The sequence below is a fragment of the Papaver somniferum genome, chromosome 9, assembly GCF_003573695.1.
Source record: "Papaver somniferum cultivar HN1 chromosome 9, ASM357369v1, whole genome shotgun sequence".
Taxonomy (NCBI): Eukaryota; Viridiplantae; Streptophyta; class Magnoliopsida; order Ranunculales; family Papaveraceae; genus Papaver; species Papaver somniferum.
The window spans coordinates 130,272,310-130,293,531 of NC_039366.1; the positions used below are offsets into that span (position 1 = coordinate 130,272,310).

Below are 21,222 nucleotides of genomic sequence, written 5' to 3' on the forward strand. Positions count from 1 at the left end.
AACTTGCATATATGTCGATACCGTTCTATGCATAAGGTATTGATGATCCATGGACTTTTGTCGTGAATGAACCAGTTGTACAATTTCTCATGTGCTCAATTATGGATCTTTGGTTCTATATGTAAACGCCTGTCAGTTTCTTCTTCAATCTATTGACATACATATATATTTTACTTCCCGCTGTAAGGGCTTATGGTTATTAGGTAAATAGGAGTTCTGGACTAGGTTTATATTCCACATTAGGCGGAAGTGGCGCATCACGTGAGTGTTTGATTATTTCATTTTATACCAATTCTTATTGTTGCATATTGAGACCCCTCTCTCAAAAAGTTTAATGATTTGGTCAAAAAATTTCATTTAACAAATCATCCCAGTATATAATATTCAATGAACATTGAGAACGTCACAAGAGGGTCACGCGGGGAGGAACTTTACTGATCACCTTTAGTATGGGCAGTCTACAATCATGTTGTCATGTTGAGAGCACAAGCTTGGTTGAGGCCGAGTGTGACCTGGTTGTGAATGTTTTCCTTTTAAAGGAAGGAATATGGGTCGTCTCTGTGGATGGGCTTAGGGAGCGGTCAGGCCCGAAGGGACGCTATGACATGATAGCGGTCGAGTGTTGACCTATTCTGGCTTTTTGTCGGTAGCTGACCAAACGTGTGGTCAGTTATCTAGAGAGGCTAGGACATGAGATATATGACTTCTTGTCTAGTTGCCAGAAGAAACGGAGTCTTGTCCAGATTCTAGGAGCAACACTGAGAGATGTATGAGTTATGAGCCTCTTTGTCCAGTTGCTAGGAGAAAAGGAATCCTTCCATGGCGAGACAAAGATATGGGCGAGCCTGAAGAGGCGTTGTGGCATAGCCGGTCCTGAAGAGGCGCTATGGCTAGGCTTAGCACTCGTGATAATTTTTCAGAGTATTAAACCTCTCGCGAACTCTGGACAACGTTAAAGAGTGTGTGGGTTTGTCGAGAGGCCCGTGGTAACGCTAAGAAATCTCATGTTCAAACCAAGACTCGTTGTGACACTAATGAGTCTTGTTGTTCTATCAGATATCTGGGGAGTCCCTCATAGTTATCGGTTAAATTCCTGAGATAAGCTGATAAGTCTTAGTATGAGGTGTCGACTATGGTCGGTCATTGGAGAGATTGAGTCTTTGAGAGACGAGGCTCTTTGCCTTGAAGCAGAGCAGCGAAGTCTCTTCTCCTTGGAGTTGAGTGATAAGGCTTTATGCCTTAGAGTGGAGTGACAAGGATCTTCGCATAAAGTTAAGCGACAAGGCTCTCCCCTACAGTGGAGCGACGAAGACCCTTTACCCTGATGCGAGGCGACGGAGGCTCTTCGCCTCGAAATGGCAGAGGCCTTTAACTTCTAGGTGAAGTGATGGAGGCTCTTCGCCTCGGAGTGCTAGAAACTCTTTAGTATGATTGATTCTCTCCGCTTGGTCTGGTGGGTTTCTTCGGCTTTGAGGTAATTTATGTTATTCAAATGTTGAACCTCGTCTTGAACCTCTTTCTGCTTGGAGTTTTGGGTTTTATCTTGACCAAATATGTGTTTATGTTTAGATGCTTCTTGACCGCAGTAGACCGTCTTGACTGTCACAAAAATAGTTTTTTAATTAATTTCTACGTCTGTGATATCATCATCTCACCTTTCACCACTTTATTGATTTCGTTTCATTTCACCTCTTCCCACACACCATGAACTACCAACAGGCACCACAACACCAACACCAAGAACAACAACAACAAGAGCAGTACTAGAGAAGAAAGAGTTTTATCAGAACAACCATCATTGGTGGAGTCAAAAGTCATAGAGTTGAAGATTCATCAATTACTCTATCAATATAACGATCAAAATCATTACTAGTGGCACCACTTAGTATAACTTCTTCTTGTTTCTAATCTATTTTATGCACACAACCATGGTTGTAGTATTGGATGACAATTATCTACAACTGTAAGGTTACCCAAAGTAGGATATCATGCGAATTTGATACCCAAAAATGTAAAAGAATATGTTTTTCTCTACTATAGAGTTTTAGAATCAACATCATTACGCATTAAAAAATTACCTCACTAGTTTCTTGTGATTTGGTTTTTGTTGCAAATTTGATTGTCTAGTTTCACTGATGTCGGTAAAGTGACAAGATCACACATACCAACTATAAATATGCCTGCGAGATTAGAAATCCCCAATAAGGGGAAACCATAAACTAAGGTGTTGCAACTACACCTGCTTGAAGTGTAGTTGAGGCCGTGGCTCCATAAAGGAAGATGGAGATACCATCAGATTCGATCAATACTCACCTAGAAAGGAAGTATGCAAGTAAGGCAGTCTTTTAATTCATATCCTCAATGAAATCATTTCATTGAATTGTCTTTGATTATGTCCATGCATCAAACAATGGGACGCTCTGAAATTTAATGATTCCAAAAAACAATAAAATCTTAAAGGATTATGAGAACGCATGATTCAATGAAAAAATCGTGTGAGCATATTGATGATTATTATTTTCGTATATAATTGCACAAATAAATAGATCACGATGAGATCGAACCATGCTCCATGTTGCTTAATATCAACTAGAGCATATTTGGCCAACACAATCCTGACAAAACTTGGTTCTTTGAAAAATATACCGCTATTTAGTGTGGTAGTGCAAACCAACCAAATGCAAAGTGTAATACCCGGTATTTTATTTACCGTTTCGGGACGGGCTTTACCCGATGTATGTAATTACCTTGTTCATTTGGGTTGTTGTTTGAGTCATTTTCTTTACCTTAGTCTAGGTTGTGACATCTAATTTTGGATATTTAGAAATCCTTCTCCTGTAACTTAGTGAAAAATTTGGGTGTAGATATAATCACCTAATAATAGTTTTTAAAATATATATAAAATTAGAGAAAAATGAAAAGACAATTAAATAAAATAATAAATAGAATTATGTGTATTAATATTAATATTAGTATTAATGGGGGGTTATAAATATGGGAGGTTAGTTCTTATCAGAAGCTGCCTTGCAAGTTTACTTGTGTACTTTCTATCTTTAATTCCTTTGCCTGTGTGTATGGAGAAGATGCTTAATAAACTGATGAGAAGATTTTTGTGGGATTATACTGATGATAAAAGAAAAATGAGTTGGGTTTCATGGGTGAAGATTTGTAAGCCAAAACATTTAGGTGGATTAGGCGTCAAGAACTTGAGATGTACTAGTAAAGCTCTTAAAGCTAAGTGGGTTTGGAGATATGCAACATAGAGAAAGGCTTTATGGAGGAAGGTAGTTCAACAAAAGCTCAAAAATGGTGAGGATGTTTGCCTGCCAACTGATGATGATGATGCTCAGGGAAGAAGTAATTGGAAGGGTATACTGAAGTCTACAGATTTTTTGGAAGATCATGTGAGCTTTAAGCTGAATAATGGGAAGTCTATCAGATTCTGGTTAGATAACTGGACTTCTTCTGGTACTCTTAAATAAAAATATCCTGCAATTTATAAAGCTTGTAGTGTGAAGAATGCTTTTATACATGACATGATAGAGAATGGGAGTTTGAAGTGTTAGGTGAGAAGGAGGTTATATCATTTGGAGCAGCTGGAATGAGATTTTCTATGTAATGAGTTAGGTCTTGTGCATGGGTTGAATGGGGATGTTGATTCTGTGGAAATTATGGGAGGATTTACAGTGAAGAAGTGTTATGATATGTTGTTGCAGGGTGAAGATGTTTGTGATGTTAATAAGTTTCTCTGGAAGAATGGTATTCCTCCTAAAGTGAGCTTTCTAATTTGGGAAATTTTTCATGATTCTTTGCCAACATTTACAATGCTCAATCACAGAGGAATGCATTTTGAAGATGATAGTTGTTCTTTGTGCAAGAGAGAGGAGGAAACTTCATATCATATTTTTCTCAGGTGTTCATTTGCTTCTAAAGTGTGGTCATATTTCATTAAGGCATTCAAGGTGGCTTGGGTGTTTCCTGACAGAGTTAAGAAGAACTTTGAGTGTTGGAGGTTGAATAACTTGCAGGGGAAGTGTAGAGAGGTATGGTGGAAGATCATTTATGCAGTGCATTGGTACTTGTGGAAAGAAAGAAACAACAAAGCGTTTGGTGGGAAAGCTATGGATGCAGATGAGGTTATCATGCTTATAAAGCAAACTATTGTTTTGTGGTTTTTTGATAAGGATGTTTTTAAGGATGTTAGTATTAATCAGGTCCTCTTCCATTGGGATACAGTTCTGCATTTGTGATGTTGCTGAACTGTTCCATGGCCTTTTCTTGTAAATATTTTTCTCTTTAATATAACATTCCCTTTTCAAAAAAAAAAGGGGGGGTTATAAACATAATAAATATTAGTATTAATATGGTTTTGTATAGAATTGGAAGAAATGATTTTAGATATTAGAAAACTAAAAGCTAGGGAGAATGAAAAGGAGATGGGGCTAGAGTTTATAGAAAAGAAGGACAAGGAAGGCCAAAAGGATTTATAAACAATCAAAGGTAGAATGTTAGATCCCTTTTCTCTTTATATTTTTGTTATACTTGATTTTAATTTTGTTAATTTTACATAGTTAGGTTTCTGACATTCATCTGTGTAATTATATGCATTCGATTGATGATCAGCCTTGTCATATTGATAGATAACGCGGTTAGGAAATCCTGGTTATAACTTGAGGATAATCCACCGTAATTTCACCGTTGAATGTTTGTTTTAGTTTGTCTGATATTTCTGAATTTTCTGAACAGTTTCGTTTTAACATGTTTTTGATTGCTTTTGTAACCTTAATGATGTCAAAATGATTTGTAGTCCAAACAAAAGTTGTAGATATGTATGGTATCTTCCATTGTATTTGAATTTGATCAATTCTAGGTTAACATGAATTTAAGGTGAATATTTTGGTAATATGATGTAATCTGCCCAGTTTTTAGGATTCCATTGTAAATTGAATAACTATGGTTTGAACCGTTGGTTGAGTTTGCAACTTTTGTATGATAAAATTTGAAATGTTCTGGTTGCATAGCATCAATGTTAACCTTGATCGGGTTTGTATATTGTATTATACGAATTTATAGATTTCTTATGTGAAATGATAGTGTGATTGTTAAATTGAGAATTGTTGTGAAATCACAACTTGTTAATGATGTTTGGAATAGGATATACGGTGTATGATAATATGATTTTATGAACAAGTGTATGTTTACTTGAATGGCGGGGCTCGAACCGAGGAAACTCGTGCAGCTTATCGGAATCACCTCGATAAATGGATTGGCATGCTACGAACTGAGGAAACTCGTGCAACTTATCGGAATGATCCCGATAAGCGGATACCCGTGCTCTAACCGAGGAAACTCGTGCATTAAGTTAGATGAATGATTTTGTTTGATAGATATATAAGTAAATCCTTGAAGTTGTACTGTATTCTCTTATTTTGTAGTTTCTAAGATTGATTTGTAGGTTTCACATGTTTGAGAAAGGGAATGCATTCTATTGAGATGTCATCTCACCCCAATTGACATTCTTGCAGATATTACGGGAAGTGGAAGTGGAAACTAAGAAGTTAGCTTATAGGTTGTATTGCTTGAAATGTAATTTGAATTAATATGTTTGTTGAAAATGTTGTTAAAGATGATTAGTAAATTCATATGTTTCAGTTCATATTATTTAAAGTTCAATTATGTTTGGTGTAACAAATAATTTAAAAATAAAATAAAACGCATAAGTCTCGTTCTGACCCGTAATGCTTTGAGTTCGGATTTCCATAGGGTTTGACCCTAGTCCGGAACTCGGGGTGTTACACAAAGCCTGTGGGACATACATAATTATTTGTCACAAAACGCAATGGGAAGAATGAAGTACAAGACTACCCTTGTGGCGCAAGGTTTCTCATAAAGCCGTGGAATTGTTTACTCTCTTGTAATGAACGTTATAGCGTTCTGCTACTTAGTTAGCTTAGTAATTTCAAAAGGATTTGACATGCAACATTTTTATGTGGTTATTTCTTAAATATGCAAAGATTTAGGGATAAAGATATTTGCAAAATTGTTTGATAACCCTTTGTGCCCTAAGTCAAATGACTCTCAATCACGGAGTGCGTTAGCAATTAGATTGGAATGCTCACTTCTGGATTGAAGCAATCATGCGGATTTGGTATACCCGTCTAAGTGATTATTTGATTGGAAAGGGATAAACAAGTAAGGTATTTTACCTTGCATACTCACAAAGAAAGTTCTTTATTTGGAATTGTATCTATCTATGTCGATGGTGTGGATATGGCATGTACTCTTAATATAATAAGAGGTTTTACAAGCTACTTGAAATTTGAATTTGAGTTGAATATCTGGGAAAGTTCGATCGAAGCCCAGCTTGTGGTATATTATTCCACCAATTTGCGTATGTCCAAAATTGTCAGAAAGTTTAACAAAGACATGCATCCTGCTAGCACTCCTATGATTAGTTGGAGTTCAAATGTAAGTAAATAACCACTTCGTCTAAAGGAAGATGACGAAGATGTGTTGGGAAATGAAATTCCCCTATTTAAGTGCAATAAATGCATTGTTGTACTTATTATAATGTGCTCGGACAAATATTTCATCCTTAGTGAACTTCTTAGCTAAATAAAGCTCAGCACCTCTGTAACGTGTTTGGAACGTATAATGAATGTAATCATATACTTGAAAGGAACCATTGACATGAGTTTGTTTTATCCCTACAAAGGCATAAAGATGACTGCTAGAGGAACTGCAATTGGAAAGTTGTCGATAATAATCTTTTCTCTCACAAAAGTAATCAGGGGAGACATGGCTGACTTATGATATCGACATATTTTACTTTGAAATGTGAAGTTGTGCTTTGCTAATTTTCCCTTTGATCGAGATTAGTTTTTCCCACTTTATTTTGTTATTCGACAAGGTTATTAGAGAGATAACAACAAATACACCAGTTACATGTTATATGTTGAAGACCTTGGGATTGCATTGATATTGCTGAACATATCAGAATCAAAGAAATGAAAAATGATAGTTTTCATGCGAAACCACTTCCGACGTTAGCACAACGAAGCAAGGACAACATTGCAATGGTTTCCAGCACAAGTCAACTAGCAGTATTGCTAATACTATTGTTGTTTGCATCAATATTGGGTTTCCAAAATAAAATAAAATAAATACTAGGTTTTCGGCAAAAGGAAAACTTCTGGACATATCATGTGTGTTCTTTTCCCTTTTATCACGGTTTTATCCTACTGAGTTTTCCTTTGTCAAGGTTTCGACGAGGCAACATATGCGAGTCCAACCATGTTATGTAGTTTCTTAATATCGTACTCTTTTTCCTTAGTTCTGATTTTGTCCCTCCAGATTTTCCTTGTGAAAATTTTAATGAGGCAATTTGACTTAGACACAATGGTCATCGAGGAAAGATTTGAAGAGTCACATCCAAGCACTACATGCGAAACATTACATGTAACGCATTATTGTTGGACCACACAAGGATGGGTGCTATAGGGCCTACAGTCCATGGATGAGCAACCCAACTAGATAGTTAGGATTTTCCCTATCATTGTACATGAAAATGATAACTATGCTATTTATATATCAATACGATCTCTCTTTCATTTCTTCTACTATCTGTCTTCTCCTAATTTCCCCTTAAACAATAGTATGATTTTAGGATTTTTTTTTTAATTTTTAGTACATTTAACAAACAAAAACATACAGACTATTTCCAATACTTCCCATGGTGGGATTTCTACTCCTTCAAAGATCCACTGATTCGTTTTAAGTGAGATGGATCCACAACCCTTGCTTAGGAAATTAGAAATGTTAATTAGCGGGCCTCGGAATCAAAACCCAGAACATACTCATAGAGTGGAGAACATCTAACAAATGAAAGCCCAATTACATTGGGAAACAGTAGTGATGAATATGCACAAAGAACGAGTATGACTTAAACTTTAGGGATCGATCAGAGACTGTGTATTCATGTTGCCAATGTTCAACAACTATAGTTTACTGGTACAGTTTAGCAACTGTTAAGACTAACAACCCAGAATTACTCCCAGGAAGATAACATGATTGTGGTACAATTTATGTATTTTCATTTCACAAATGGTACATGGTATATATGCACAGTATTACAGAGAGAACTTTTGTCCAACCTCTCTCTTCTCCAATGAAATCTGCGTTCCACAAATGAAACCCTTTTCGAGTTAGTTGTGTCATTGGTTGTTAAGAGTAGTTTTACATCACTTTAAAATGATTTTGTAAGGTAATTTTGGAATTTTACCAGGAGAAGATCTTCATCAGTACCATATGATTTTCGAGCTTCTTCTAAACACTCCATCGATACTCTGTCATAGTTCCTGCAAAGATTTGACCCAGGGATCAGTCGGTTACGTAGTTTTAACTAGTGGAAGCAAATTTTGGTAGTTATTAGAATATTAGTAACACTGATGTACATGAATAAACAGTATACCTAGAACTGGCTGGATCTCTCATCTCAAACTCATCTTTCTCCATGTCATATCCGCAAATTACAACATAGTGACCTAAGAAGAGATAATTGATTTAAATAACTCAAGAAATTCAATAGTTGTAAAACAGGAAATTAAACCTCTTATGAGAGAGCAAAAGTATAATTATCTAACCTGTATAGCCTGAGTTTCCACTACACAAGCCTGAGACACAAACATCATCCATCCAAGACCGACTAATAAATAAACAAAATGGAACACTGACATTATTATACCACTCAGAAGGAAAGCAGAATGGTACTTAAAAGGAAGTCTATTACCTCAGTTTATCCTGGTCCACCAATGCAATAGCTACATAGTTCCCTGACAATATAAGGACCGAAAGCTCTTCACTGCTTATCGATCTGCACTGTAATATAGAAAGAGTGCATCAACCTATCTTAAGTGGCTACATTAAGGTCTAATTATCATGAAGAAGGAAAAAGTCTGATAAAAAGAACTCATATTTTCAACTATGAATTTCTTCTCAATGGTTAAAACAGAAGCGAACGAGACTTTGCAACGTTGATATCGATGAAAAGGAGATGCAGGATAATGGATTAGTCCTAATCAGAAACCATTGGCTTTACGCACAAACACATGACTACTCAAGTAAGATAAAAGAAATATATCCTTAATCCTCAATTACCTGTATGTCGATTCCAGATTCCACAGCTTTTTGGAATAATTTATCAACTCGCATCTGATCATTAGGCAACTGCTCCTGTATGTGTTCAAAGAAAAGTTCAAAGATTGTTGATTACATGTCTGGATGAATACGTTCCCGGCCATACTCCTAGTGAACAAACGAATATCGCATTTCAAATTTTCAATCCTACTACCCGAAAAGAAAATGACACCATATTCTCTTATCTGATTAGATTCATACTTTTATAGTAAGATGAACAAACAATAATACTCGAAGATAATCTCAAAATACAGAAAGGAAAGGCATGCAAGAGAAACAAGAAATTATTTTGTGACAAAAAATTACCTTGTAAAAGGTCTCCACAGAATAATCTGGATTTGCTCCAACAGTAACAGTAAAGAAGGAAAAACTAACAGAATACTTCTGCAGCAGATACGCAAGGTCCACTGTCCAAACACTGTGGACAACAAAATAGAAATATATCAACCTTACAATTGAATAGAAGAGATGCAACTTCCATTTAACAACACGGCACGAGCACAGGAAACTTCAACACACATCAATATTAATCTCGACAATAACATCAAGCAAAGGAAAACATCACCTATTTTTTTAATTTACACACCCGGGATGAGCTAACTCTCCATTTAAGAAATGGTCCATTGGAGTTTGTTATTTACAAGTAGAAACTAGAGATACTACTACAAGCATGCATCAAAATGCAAGACGTAAGAACTTAAGCAAACATACAGCTCATGAGTAAAGCTATTGATTAGATACTGGATCCGGGGGATTGGCTTCACTTATTCTGAATCCGGTATGAATGGATTCTTGATTTTTGATGATCCAACATCAAATATCAAATTATAGCCTCTAGGGAAACAAGAACCATTGAATGCAACGTAAGGGACGGACAAGACTTGTTCTGAATCCGGTATGAATGGATTCTTGATTTTTGATGATCCAACATCAAATATCAAATTATAGCCTCTAGGGAAACAAGAACCATTGAATGCAACTTAAGGGACAGACAAGTGGAAAAAAGATGTCGATCGAGGTAGCAATGAATACAAGATATATCTTACAATAGAGAACTTAATGAAAAGTTACGAGGAATAGTAGTGCCATCCCATGTACTGAAAGAAAGTTTGACAACTATAAATCACAGCAAACACTACAATAATGTTCATACACCATACAACACCATGACGTTTGGACAAGAGATATACCTTGTTGTGGTACAAAGCTCTGTTAATGCCTGAATGTTACATTGATCGATGCCAATAGTTCTTAAAACCATAACAATACACGCAAGACCGCAATCCCAAGAACATAGCTGCCCTACATGAGGAACCTACAAAATCAACAAAAAGTTCTAATTCCATAGGTGGATATCCAGTAAAACAATGTATACATGTTTAAGATATACTTACGTCAACAAAGTGTGAGCGAGGCAGTATAACATCTTGGTTTTCCACAGACTGTTTAAATGGATATGTTCTAACCAGACTACAACAAGTTTCTTTCTCTTCTATGCTGTCGCCATCTTCATTTCTTAAAAATTTGTTGAGCAAGATATGTAATGGCCACATTGCTCCCAATACCAATTCAAAACGACAAATTCTTATTTGGTTATCTTCTATAAGCAGCCCTCCTTGTCCAGTTCCCTTTAATAATGCAACCTGACATGGTATTGACAAAGAGCAACTCAGATACAATCAGACTTCATCAATCAAGAATTTCAGACTTATCCAGTCAAAATGGGGCGATTCAGAAGTGTCCAATTTTTGACGCATAATCAAAATTTCGAACAGTATATATATGTCTAAGCTAAACAATCGAAACCCAGATAAAAAAACATTTGGGATGCTACGTACAAATTGTATAACAACTAATTGTATTAATGATCAGGAATCTTATATGACGTTTAAAAATGACAAATTTAGGGTTTGATCAATCTCTGATTCCTGACTAACGAAAAAGCGAGATAAGAGAAGAAAGAAACGTGCCTTTTATTTTGGTAGAGGAAAAAAAGAAACGGCTATTGGAGAAATGCCGTTCAGACGTTATTCCTAATTTCTGGAATTTTCTGATTGTTGTTTTTGTTACTGCTTTCTACTAGTTAGGTGGCTTCTGTCTTATCTTTCTGCGGAGAGACTCAAAATGTCAGATATGCACATTATTATCGGTGATTGTCTGGTGGGACCTACTACATCTTTTTTTAGGTCGGACCGAATTATGGGGCAAACTGCAAACATGTGCTTGACCACATAGCTGGCTAGCTACTATTCCTAATGAGCTGTGGGACTTGGGTTGGCTAGTCCTCAACCAACCCAAAACATGACAAATGGATTGCAGTACCAAAAGTAATTTGCCCTTAAACCAACCCAACCAAGTATCATGTTATGGGATGTCTCAGCGCAAAAGCTAAACGCCGATCTTATATTCTTGAATTCTTAATATTATTAGATTTTTACCCTTTCCCCCTCAGATAGCATAGTAAATTTGAATTACTTTTATACAATCTTTATAAAATCTTCAATAAGTCGAACCCTTCGTTATGGAAAACTCAAATATGTTTTACTTTTCTTCAATTGGAGAATTTTGCTGATCCAAAATAACATGAGCAATTTTTCTTTTTCTTATTAAAAGCATAGAAAAAACCAACCAGATTGATAATTGAAGTATGTTGGAACAATTGCCGAAATCCGCCTGCAAAACAATCACAAGAAAAACCAAACAAATAGTGTTATGGCTGAGTCACGACCAGGCCGCTATCTTTAAGACGTTTCGCGGCTCTGCCCAAAATTGTGCAAACAGTTCTTCCATGTCGCGTCGTCCCCGGGATAAAACAGCCGAGCAAATCTCTTTCACAATCACTCTTGCACTTTGAGAGTATGTGATACTTGCACACTTCTATTCTTGCTCAAAATCATAATTGTAGAAAACAAGTGATACTCATACACTAGTTTTCTTTCTCTCAAAAATTCTTTTTCTCTAAAATCAAAAACATAAAGAAAAATCATCTTTATCTTTTTCCAACCAAAAATCTGATTTATAGTCAAGGGGTTTTCATAAAGTTTTTAATGAAAACATTAATATGATTTTATATAAGCTATTACTCTTGTAACATGAAACGGTCAATGAATTTATAACAAAAATAAATTGCTTTTATGAGTATCATAAAGATTGTTAAAAATGGATTTAACAAACAAAAAAAAATTAATAAATGGAAATATATATATATATTTATTTATTTTGTTTTAAAACATATATTTTCAACAATCCCCCACTTATATTTTTAAAACATTGAGCAAGATATATATAGTGATGTGCATAAGTAAAGGTATCTTTCGATTTTGAACCTTTACATAGTGCTAAACTCTCTCAAAATCTAACCATAGAGTGAACATAAGTCTTTGAACTCCAGGAGATGAAAAGATTGTTTAACACACACAACTATACTAGTGTAAAGTCTAAAGCCAACACATTAAGGCCTTGTGCTTGAATCCCGGTTTAATGAATGATATAGAGAACTGCCCATATTCTCATAGAAAGCGGCCACACTTTCACATCCATATAGGTGAGTCTATCAAGAGTACTCATGTAGATAAGTACCCCACTCTAAATAGAGATATAGACATCATTAAGAATTTTAGAAACAAAAAACTCAACCTTAACTCGCTTCAGGATATCATGCGTGGGATGAATTCTCAAAATCATGATTCTGTGTCTACATATTATCCGTGACTTAGTCTCATTTGAACCGACATTTTGGGATTTCCATTCATAGGTAGGGATTACCTTTTGAACCTACTTCTGGAATCTTGAGTTGTAGGTTGGGTGTCCATCACGAACAACTATGTTCATATCATTTGTGAATCGTTATTCCCTTTGAACCTATTTCTAGGTGGGTATCCATCACAAATGACTCAATTCTCAATGGGCATCAGCTTCATCCCATAAGATATATTCACACCTTCTTATTGATCCTTTCGTCAAAGGATCAACGATAACTCTTTTCAGACCATATATAATCCACTCTCGTAGAAAAAAATGCTTTCTATCACCTTATATGTCGACTCTACCATTGTAATTAACGGTTCTCAACTCTTGCAATAGCCGCGGTACTATCGCATTGGATTAATATGTCTGTTCTTCCTCTATCTAGTAGAGGACTGAATCGCTCCATCCCGTAGTGGATTCATCTGAAAGTATTTCCAATCAGCTTCACAATATCCATAAAGGATTTCTGTAAACATTTAGATAGTAAGATGTGTTCGAAACTCCTCATAACCTTCTCAATATTTTACCAATTTTCCATACTAGGATTGGTAAATCTGAATATATAACCCCCACTGTGGAAGCAATATATTACACCCTCACTATAAGTATATATATATTCAATCACGTAGCAAGAAAACATACCAAGCTACCATACTCATGTCTAGTGCAATCACACACAATCTCAAAAACATTGACACTAAATCAAATGAGTGAAAACTAGTTTACAATTAGACTATATATATTTCTATTTCTTTCCATTGTATTAAATATATTCAAGAGAAGAATAAATTCAATTCAAGTATATACACTATCTTCCCTCAAGTCTTTTATGTCAAATAGTAAACTAAGCATGTTCTCATTTTCATTAACATCGTATAAGTTAGAATTTAAATTCCACAAATAACTTATGCATATACAACAACGAGCGTTATGCATTACATTTTCAAAAATTCTGAAATTATTCAAACTAATCAAAAAATTAATTTTGTCTCATTCAATTGTTTCAAAGTTTGTTTCAGAATATATATGATGATGACTTATCTAACTTATATCCATTTTGTTCTTGTAGAAACTACACAATTTTCATGCTCGGCCTACATAGATTCTCATCTTTAATACATTCCATATATTTTTCTAGATATGATAAACAAATCACGCATCGTAGAAACAACATCACCAATCAAGAATGTAAATCCAACGACATGAAAGCAAGTATTAGAATTAATTACCCTTTCTCTATTTTTCAAACTAAAATATTTGAATCTTAAAACCTTTTTCCAAAGATTAAAATTATGAGGATCTAAGTATCTCAAATAAGATAATAATTATGACTAAAGTTCGTTTTAGTCTTACTACTTGCACATCAATTCTTAATGATCTTGTGATCTCCATTTCTAGCTAGCTCTTTAATCTAAGTTTAACATTCAAACATACATAGGGTAGAGAACCCCCACTATTTCTCGACGAAAGGAAATTTCAAATCAACACCAAAATACAAAATTGAGAAGTTACTTATGCAAGTTGCATTTCTAGCCATGTTCATTCAAAAATTTCTATAGACTTTGTTAGACGTCAGATTTCAATGTTTAATACCAATTCAAAAACTAGAAAGTTTCCTCATTCATACAAAAATTAGAAATAATTTTTAAGCGCAAATCATTTATCTAAATTCATATTTGACGCTCTATGTGTTCTTTCTCATTACTAATAAAGTAATTATCCAATTTCAAAATCCTTTTGGCACAATATAGAGGACGACCAAACAAACATTTTTTTTTCATGAAGACATCATTTCATTAGTCACTACTCAAAATATCACTTTTGGTCACCAAGTTAGAGTTCGTGAAACACCAAAAAATATCTTATAAAATTCTCAAACATTTTATTTCATCCGATGGTTTGTAAACTAGTAAGATTGGAAGTCTACATGCTTTGAAGACTTGGGTAAAATGTCATACATGTCACTTAAAAAAAAAATCTTAAAAATTTTAGATGGAAAACACAACATGCTCACTAACCCAAAAAAAAATAAATTCATAGAAGCAAGATAAAATCACATATTTCAAGCACTCCAAAGCTTCAGTCATATCATATAAATAATGCAATATTTCGTTCAAACATTCCATTGATAACATATTTATTGTAGTAGTGCAATGATCAAGTTCAACAAAAAATTTAATCTCAGTCTTGTTAAAAACAAGATAGGCGGAAACTAGATTCTTTCTCATTTTGGTAGTATGAACATCTTTAACAAGATAGTTCTACCGGAAGCAAACTTTTCAAACCATACCAATACCAAGAATCCTAGAGATGTGAGTATAACTCAACACCACTTTCAAATGATTCCGTTCAACTTTTGAACCATAACTTATCAAAACAAACATGGTGCAAAACACCAATATATACCAACCTCTCACGGTATCCACAATTCACATTAACTTAGCTTGAAAAGCATTGTTAATAATATTTGATATTCTTGCAATGCCGTGTCGTAAGACTTGGTTTAATACAAGCGTAGCAAATAACTTCATGATTACAATTATGTTCATTTCTTGGTGAGATTTGGTATTCATATTTTTTTTTGACTAGGTTTCTTATTCTTTCGGTTTTGGTTTGGTATCAAGTTCTATCTCATAAGTTCCAAACTTATATGAATCACTCATTTATTGTCATAAACAATAATTCTCAATATCTAGTTTCCGTACAACTCATTCTATCATTGAAGAATCAATTCATTTTCAATGTTGAATGCAACTATTCGATCACTACAATAACTACAAATTGTTAATCAAACATATCTCATTGCTTTGAAATCTCAATTGGTCATAAACTACTGTCCACTCTTTCTGTGCCAACAAAGAAATCAGCAAAACCATTGCTCCATCCACCGATTTATCTCCAATAATTACTCGGAATTTTTTATTTCCACTGGGAAACAAAAAATTGTTGAAGCAAGTGAAATTATCACCTGTCACAATCATTTAAATGTGAGCATTTGTAACCCAAAATAAGTAAGGTATACACTAATGTAAGTACTTAAAAATCAAATAAAAATTAGTACTCCAAGCATCAAACAAAGTAAAGTTATAACGTCATGGATTATAACTTTCTACTAAGCATTTTATCAAACATATGTCGTGCACTAGTTTGATTTCCAATAATGATCTTATTTTTTCATTACCAATACAATAGTAAAGTACTAAAATCAAAACATGATTTTTATTGTAATTTCTTACATCTCTAATCTCTAAACTCAAACATCACATCTCATATTTTTTACACAAACATACACAACGATTTTGAAAACCACCACATCTCTTAAACCAAAGAACCCAAAGGAAAATTCAAAATAGGTTTTGAAGATAAATTTTTGATCTACAAGTTTCATGTTACAAAAATTCAAAATAGCTACACAAAGATTGGGACAAACGAATTCAATTAGGGCTAAATTTCAGCCCGTCAGAAATTTTCAACAACGTTATGTGGTTTTGTAAAATACCTTAAAAATACTTTTTGGACTCCAAAAATTATGAAGTTTTACCTGGGTGATACTAATGATGTCTAGTATATACGATATAAATTTCATCACCAAATTCATTTTCATTTAAGAGATCCACAAAAAAATCTATAACATGTCACAACTATGATCTATTAACATTAGATATCAAAATTCAATTTTAGATATGAAGAAACCTAAAATCCAATCATGAAGATAAATTGTTAATGAATAATTATACCGTGATGATTCAATATGACCAAATAACAATGATACTTATCGTGTTTCAGCAATGGTTTCTCGTTTAATCTCTATGGCAGAAGAAACCGTCTTAAAATTGTTGGAACAATTGCCGAAATCCGCCTGCAAAACAATCACAAGAAAAACCAAACACATAGTGTTATGGCTGAGTCACGACCAGGTCGCTCTCTTTAAGACGTTTCGCGGCTCTGCCCAAAATTGTGCAAACAGTTCTTCCATGTCGCGTCGTCCCCAGGATAAAACAGCCGAGCAAATCTCTTTCACAATCACTCTTACACTTTGAGAGTATGTGATACTTGCACACTTCTATTCTTGCTCAAAATCATAATTGTAGAAAACAAGTGATACTCATACACTAGTTTTCTTTCTCTCAAAAATTCTTTTTCTCTAAAATCAAAAATATAAAGAAAAACCCTCTTTATCTTTTTCCAACCAAAAATCTAATTTATAATCAAGGGGTTTTCATAAAGTTTTTAATGAAAACATTAATATAATTTAATATAAACCATTACTCTTGTAACATGAAACGGTCAATGAATTTATGACAAAAATAAATTGCTTTTATGAGTATCATAAAGATTGTTAAAAATGGATTTAACAAACAAAAAAAAAATTAATAAATGGAAAGATATATTTATTTATTTATTTTGTTTTAAAACATATATTTCCAACAAAGTGCTATTTCATTCTGGTTTTGTAGCTGGTCCAACAAATTGGGAGAAAAGCCATACTTGGCAAGTAGACAAAGGAAAAATGAATAAACGATACCAATACGAAATCCTAGGTGACTTTAATTTGGTTAATGGAGGCCATGGGTAGTTGCATGTTGTTCGTCCAATCAGTTAACAACATTATCGAACATGAAACTCATCCGTTTTAAAAATAATATTCCAATGCTAAGTTCGCCCAATTAGATTGATATGAGTCCAAATTTGTGCACTCCTCAAATACCAGGGTGCACATTTCGATCGTCCTTATTGACCGGTAAAAATCGCAAAAACCACCTAGCTTTCCGCTTTTACTTTTGCTTTTTATTAACTTTTTTATCTTTTTCTTTTCAAGAATTACAAAACAAATCTCTATGTTTTACAAGCGGCTCTCAAGTTTTTGGTCTCCCCCAAAACTCAATTAAACTCAATTAAAATCTATATATGAAACCATCCTCATCGCAAAAGATGAAATTTATCTCTTTGTTGTAGCCTGCAAGGCAAATGGAAGAGAAGAGAGAAAAAAGTAATAAATGTTTTAATGGAAAGAGGAGAGAAAGTATCTTGCACAATTTTTAATTTTTGTTTAGCATGTTTTCGATAAATTTTAGAATAAAAACTAAAGTGAAAACCAGATATATGAAAACCTCCTATGAATATTTCAACTAATGGGAATGGCCGGAACGTGCACCCCGGTTTTACGGCGGTGCACAAATTTGGACTCGATTGATATTTTGTCCGACTCATTAACTTTGGCTAGTCAACAAAGCAGGAATATTTAGAAAATTTGCATCCAACCTCCAAGTCGTTGATTCATTCAGAATGTTTAACAGAAATTATCTTGATTGATTTTGGGCATTGGCCACGATTGTGTTTCAGCCATGATTTATTCTAAACGGATATATCCCTGTACTAGAAAAGGGATATGAGATTTCTGGTATTTATTTTTGTTCTTTTAACTTGAAAGTACCGAACTCTGAAAAGACCAAATCGTTACAATTCCCCCCCCCCCCTCACCCCACCCACACACACCCCCGGACAGTCATAACCAATTCATCGTCGCTGCTTTCATTTGAATGGTTGCCTTTTTATGCCAGTTAATGCTAAGTTGTGACATCACCCAGCACAACGTAAAGTTAGGAATCCGATCGAATAAATTATTTTAAATGAGGAAGAAATTGTTGTCATGGGATCAATTACACAACATTTTGATTCACCGAACAATGTTATAGAACTTCACAACCTAATGTTGTTGGAACTTAAGTAGTTATCGAGGAACAACCGTCAGATAATTTTGATGACCAAGTTGATGATAAACTCAGTTTGGAACCATATTTAGTAGAGGGAGACGAAGAATTGCCCAAAATAAAGAGAGGGACTAAGAAAAATACCGTTAACCAGTTGTTAGAGCATAGCTCGGTTGAACCCACCAAGCGTTGGTATTAAAGTTTGGTTGTCATATTTTAGTGAATCAAAACTCATTTAAAGAGTCGCTTGATTATATACTAGACTCAACTTCGTATAGGTTAGCTTGAACGTGTTAGGCTATGAGACTTACAAGTATCACATGAATACTTGAATAATGTGAAGAAGTATGGAGCTACAACGACAACATCATCCTTCCTCTTGAGGTTAGTAATATTTGACTAGAACTGTTTCATTCCCTAACATATCTTTCAAGCCGTTCATATTGAAAACATAATTGTGAACTGTGTATGATACTCTAGTTAGACATAGTATTAAGGAATACAATACGAAGTTTGTTGCTTAACCATTAAACTTTGTATATAAGACATCGACATGATCATATGAATGTTATTGTGTTTATGTATGGGTATGAGTGAAGATTTCATCCTAGGAAACAATGTTTTACATTCGTTTAAAGGAAGGGAATTAGTCATTTTTATCCCAAAGATATGGGCCGATACACATTCTTGCCCCGTTTTTTCCGAGACTATTAAATCTACCATGTCGTTTAAACTAAACAGTCAAAACTGTTAGATAAGTGGGACCTAGTTGTGTTGTCAATTGAAAGTCCAGGTGTTAGTCCAAGTGTTAATATCTTGTAATGGGAAAATACGCATATAGCCTTTCTTCTTCGTTTCAACTCCATCGAATAGGTTAGTATCAGATGTAAGATCTCGTTGTTAGAGAAGATGACGGGAGAGTGGTGAGAAAGATATGGTTTGGGAAGATTACGTGCATGAATTTAGGATATATCCCAAACAACTGCATCTGATGTATCCTTATCAAGATATTTCCCACCAGAAATTAGTTAGGGTTTTTCTCATAATTCTTTTACTCTATCAGTATATAAAGAATCAAGGTCTAAGTTTGTTTTTATCCATAAACCAGTTGATAAGAGTGCAGTTTATTGAGAAAGCCTAAGTAATTTTAAGCGAGTGATTTCTGTATTTTGAAGAAATGGGGAAGAAGATAATGGTTGATGAAGAGATACTGAACAAGAACTCTGCTGCATATACTAAAAGGTATATTTTTATTATCTAACTATGCTTTTCATCTTTGTTATTATGAATTTTTGGTTTTCGATTTAGGGCTTTCTTACTGGTTCAAATTAGGGTTTTCAATTTAGCTTTTCAAATCTACTTTAAAATTAGGGTTTTCGATTTAGGGATAATCACAATTAGATCTTTATAGTAGTTTATGAAATGATAAGTGTTCTGTTGCTGAACATTACATGAATTTTGTTGCTGAATTGGTCTATTAATGGTACTTTGGTGGTTTTGTATGGATAATATGCCTCTGTGGCTCAGTTTGCGATTTTGAATTAAAACTAAAATTCAGAGGATGCAGAAATGTGATCATGTCTAGAAGCTATGCTTGATAGCTTATTTTTTATCTACTTCTTTTGTAAATAATGATGTGATAACCTTCATTTGTCCATTCTCCAAAAAAGCATGTACACAGATAAGATGATCCTCTTGCAAGGGCTGTCGTATTTTGTTGAATTGGTTTTTTATAGAAAAAAAAATTCATACAATCAATTATGTTTGTATATAAGGGTCATAAGAGTTGAAATCTTACATTGATATAAGAGAATTGTGGTTACACTTAATCTTTGTTTGGGGATGTCTATGAGTGCCATGTGCGTAGCCTGTTTGTTGTATGTGTACTATGGTTTTAGTAGTTTGGTCCAAAATACTCTTTAAAGAATCGTCCTATTTTCGGAAAGGTTCAAAGAAATGATTTTGATTGAGAAGTTATATTCTGAGATTCGTATGCTTATAGCGGAAGGGATATCTGTCACTTGATTAATGAGTTCCTGAATCGAATCTATTCTTTTTGTTGCGTGGCTTGAAATATTTGACTGATGCATACAGAGATTTGAGAAAGTCTACTGATCATATATGTATCTGTTTAGGAGAGTTCTTTGGCATTTTGTGTGTGAATTTTCTAGTGCAAATTGTTATAACTTATTTTGGATGCTAGTGACTTATTATTTTTGTTCTCTTGCAGTTACATGGGACCTAATTCTGGTTGCAAATACTTGGAAACATGACAAAGCAAATGACAGGTGATTTATCTAATTTGTCATAGTATGCTAGTGAAAGATGATTTTTCTCTATTAGCTGATAGCCCCTATTGTGTAAGGGATCATATTTTGTTGTGCTTAACAATGCCATAAACTAGGTTTTTTATTTAGCATATGATGAATATATGTTACTGATAATACCCCTTTTATTACGTAACAAGGGTTCTATACCTCATAAAGGGCCAAGGCCAACTTTATCTCCCAGGAAAAGCCCAAGGTTAATTGAAAAAGCTAAGAAGACGGTTGGCATTAGTTTAGCTAAG

The 21,222-nt window shown here is 34.3% G+C and overlaps 1 protein-coding gene across 3 annotated transcripts; it reads right to left on the bottom strand.

The window, feature by feature from the left end:
• Nucleotides 1-7,835: 7,835 nt before the first annotated feature.
• LOC113308805 (protein GUCD1-like) lies at nt 7,836-11,299 on the bottom strand. Of its 3 annotated transcripts, none has more exons than XM_026557255.1 (10): nt 11,166-11,299; nt 10,590-10,838; nt 10,386-10,510; nt 9,502-9,613; nt 9,157-9,231; nt 8,789-8,877; nt 8,643-8,704; nt 8,471-8,543; nt 8,282-8,357; nt 7,836-8,174 (listed from the first exon to the last, which is right to left on the bottom strand). In XM_026557255.1, exons 2-10 carry the CDS (start codon nt 10,746-10,748, stop codon nt 8,130-8,132), a joined length of 816 nt encoding a protein of 271 aa, XP_026413040.1. In that variant the 5' UTR covers nt 10,749-10,838; nt 11,166-11,299; the 3' UTR covers nt 7,836-8,129. The 3 variants fall into 3 exon arrangements, with proteins under 3 accessions (XP_026413040.1, XP_026413042.1, XP_026413041.1); XM_026557257.1 differs by lacking the exon at nt 11,166-11,299 and adding an exon at nt 11,034-11,141; XM_026557256.1 differs by lacking the exon at nt 11,166-11,299 and having other exon boundaries at nt 10,590-11,137.
• Between the last annotated feature and the right edge of the window lie 9,923 nt (nt 11,300-21,222).

Coding starts and splice junctions, on each gene's coding strand:
- LOC113308805 (XM_026557255.1), bottom strand. CDS start 10,748: ATGTGGCCATTACATATCTTGCTCAACAAATTTTTAAGAAATGAAGAT. Junction 10,511..10,589: donor CTCGCTCACACTTTGTTGAC/GTAAGTATATCT, acceptor TTGATTTTGTAG/GTTCCTCATGTAGGGCAGCT. Junction 8,358..8,470: donor AGAGATCCAGCCAGTTCTAG/GTATACTGTTTA, acceptor AAATCTTTGCAG/GAACTATGACAGAGTATCGA.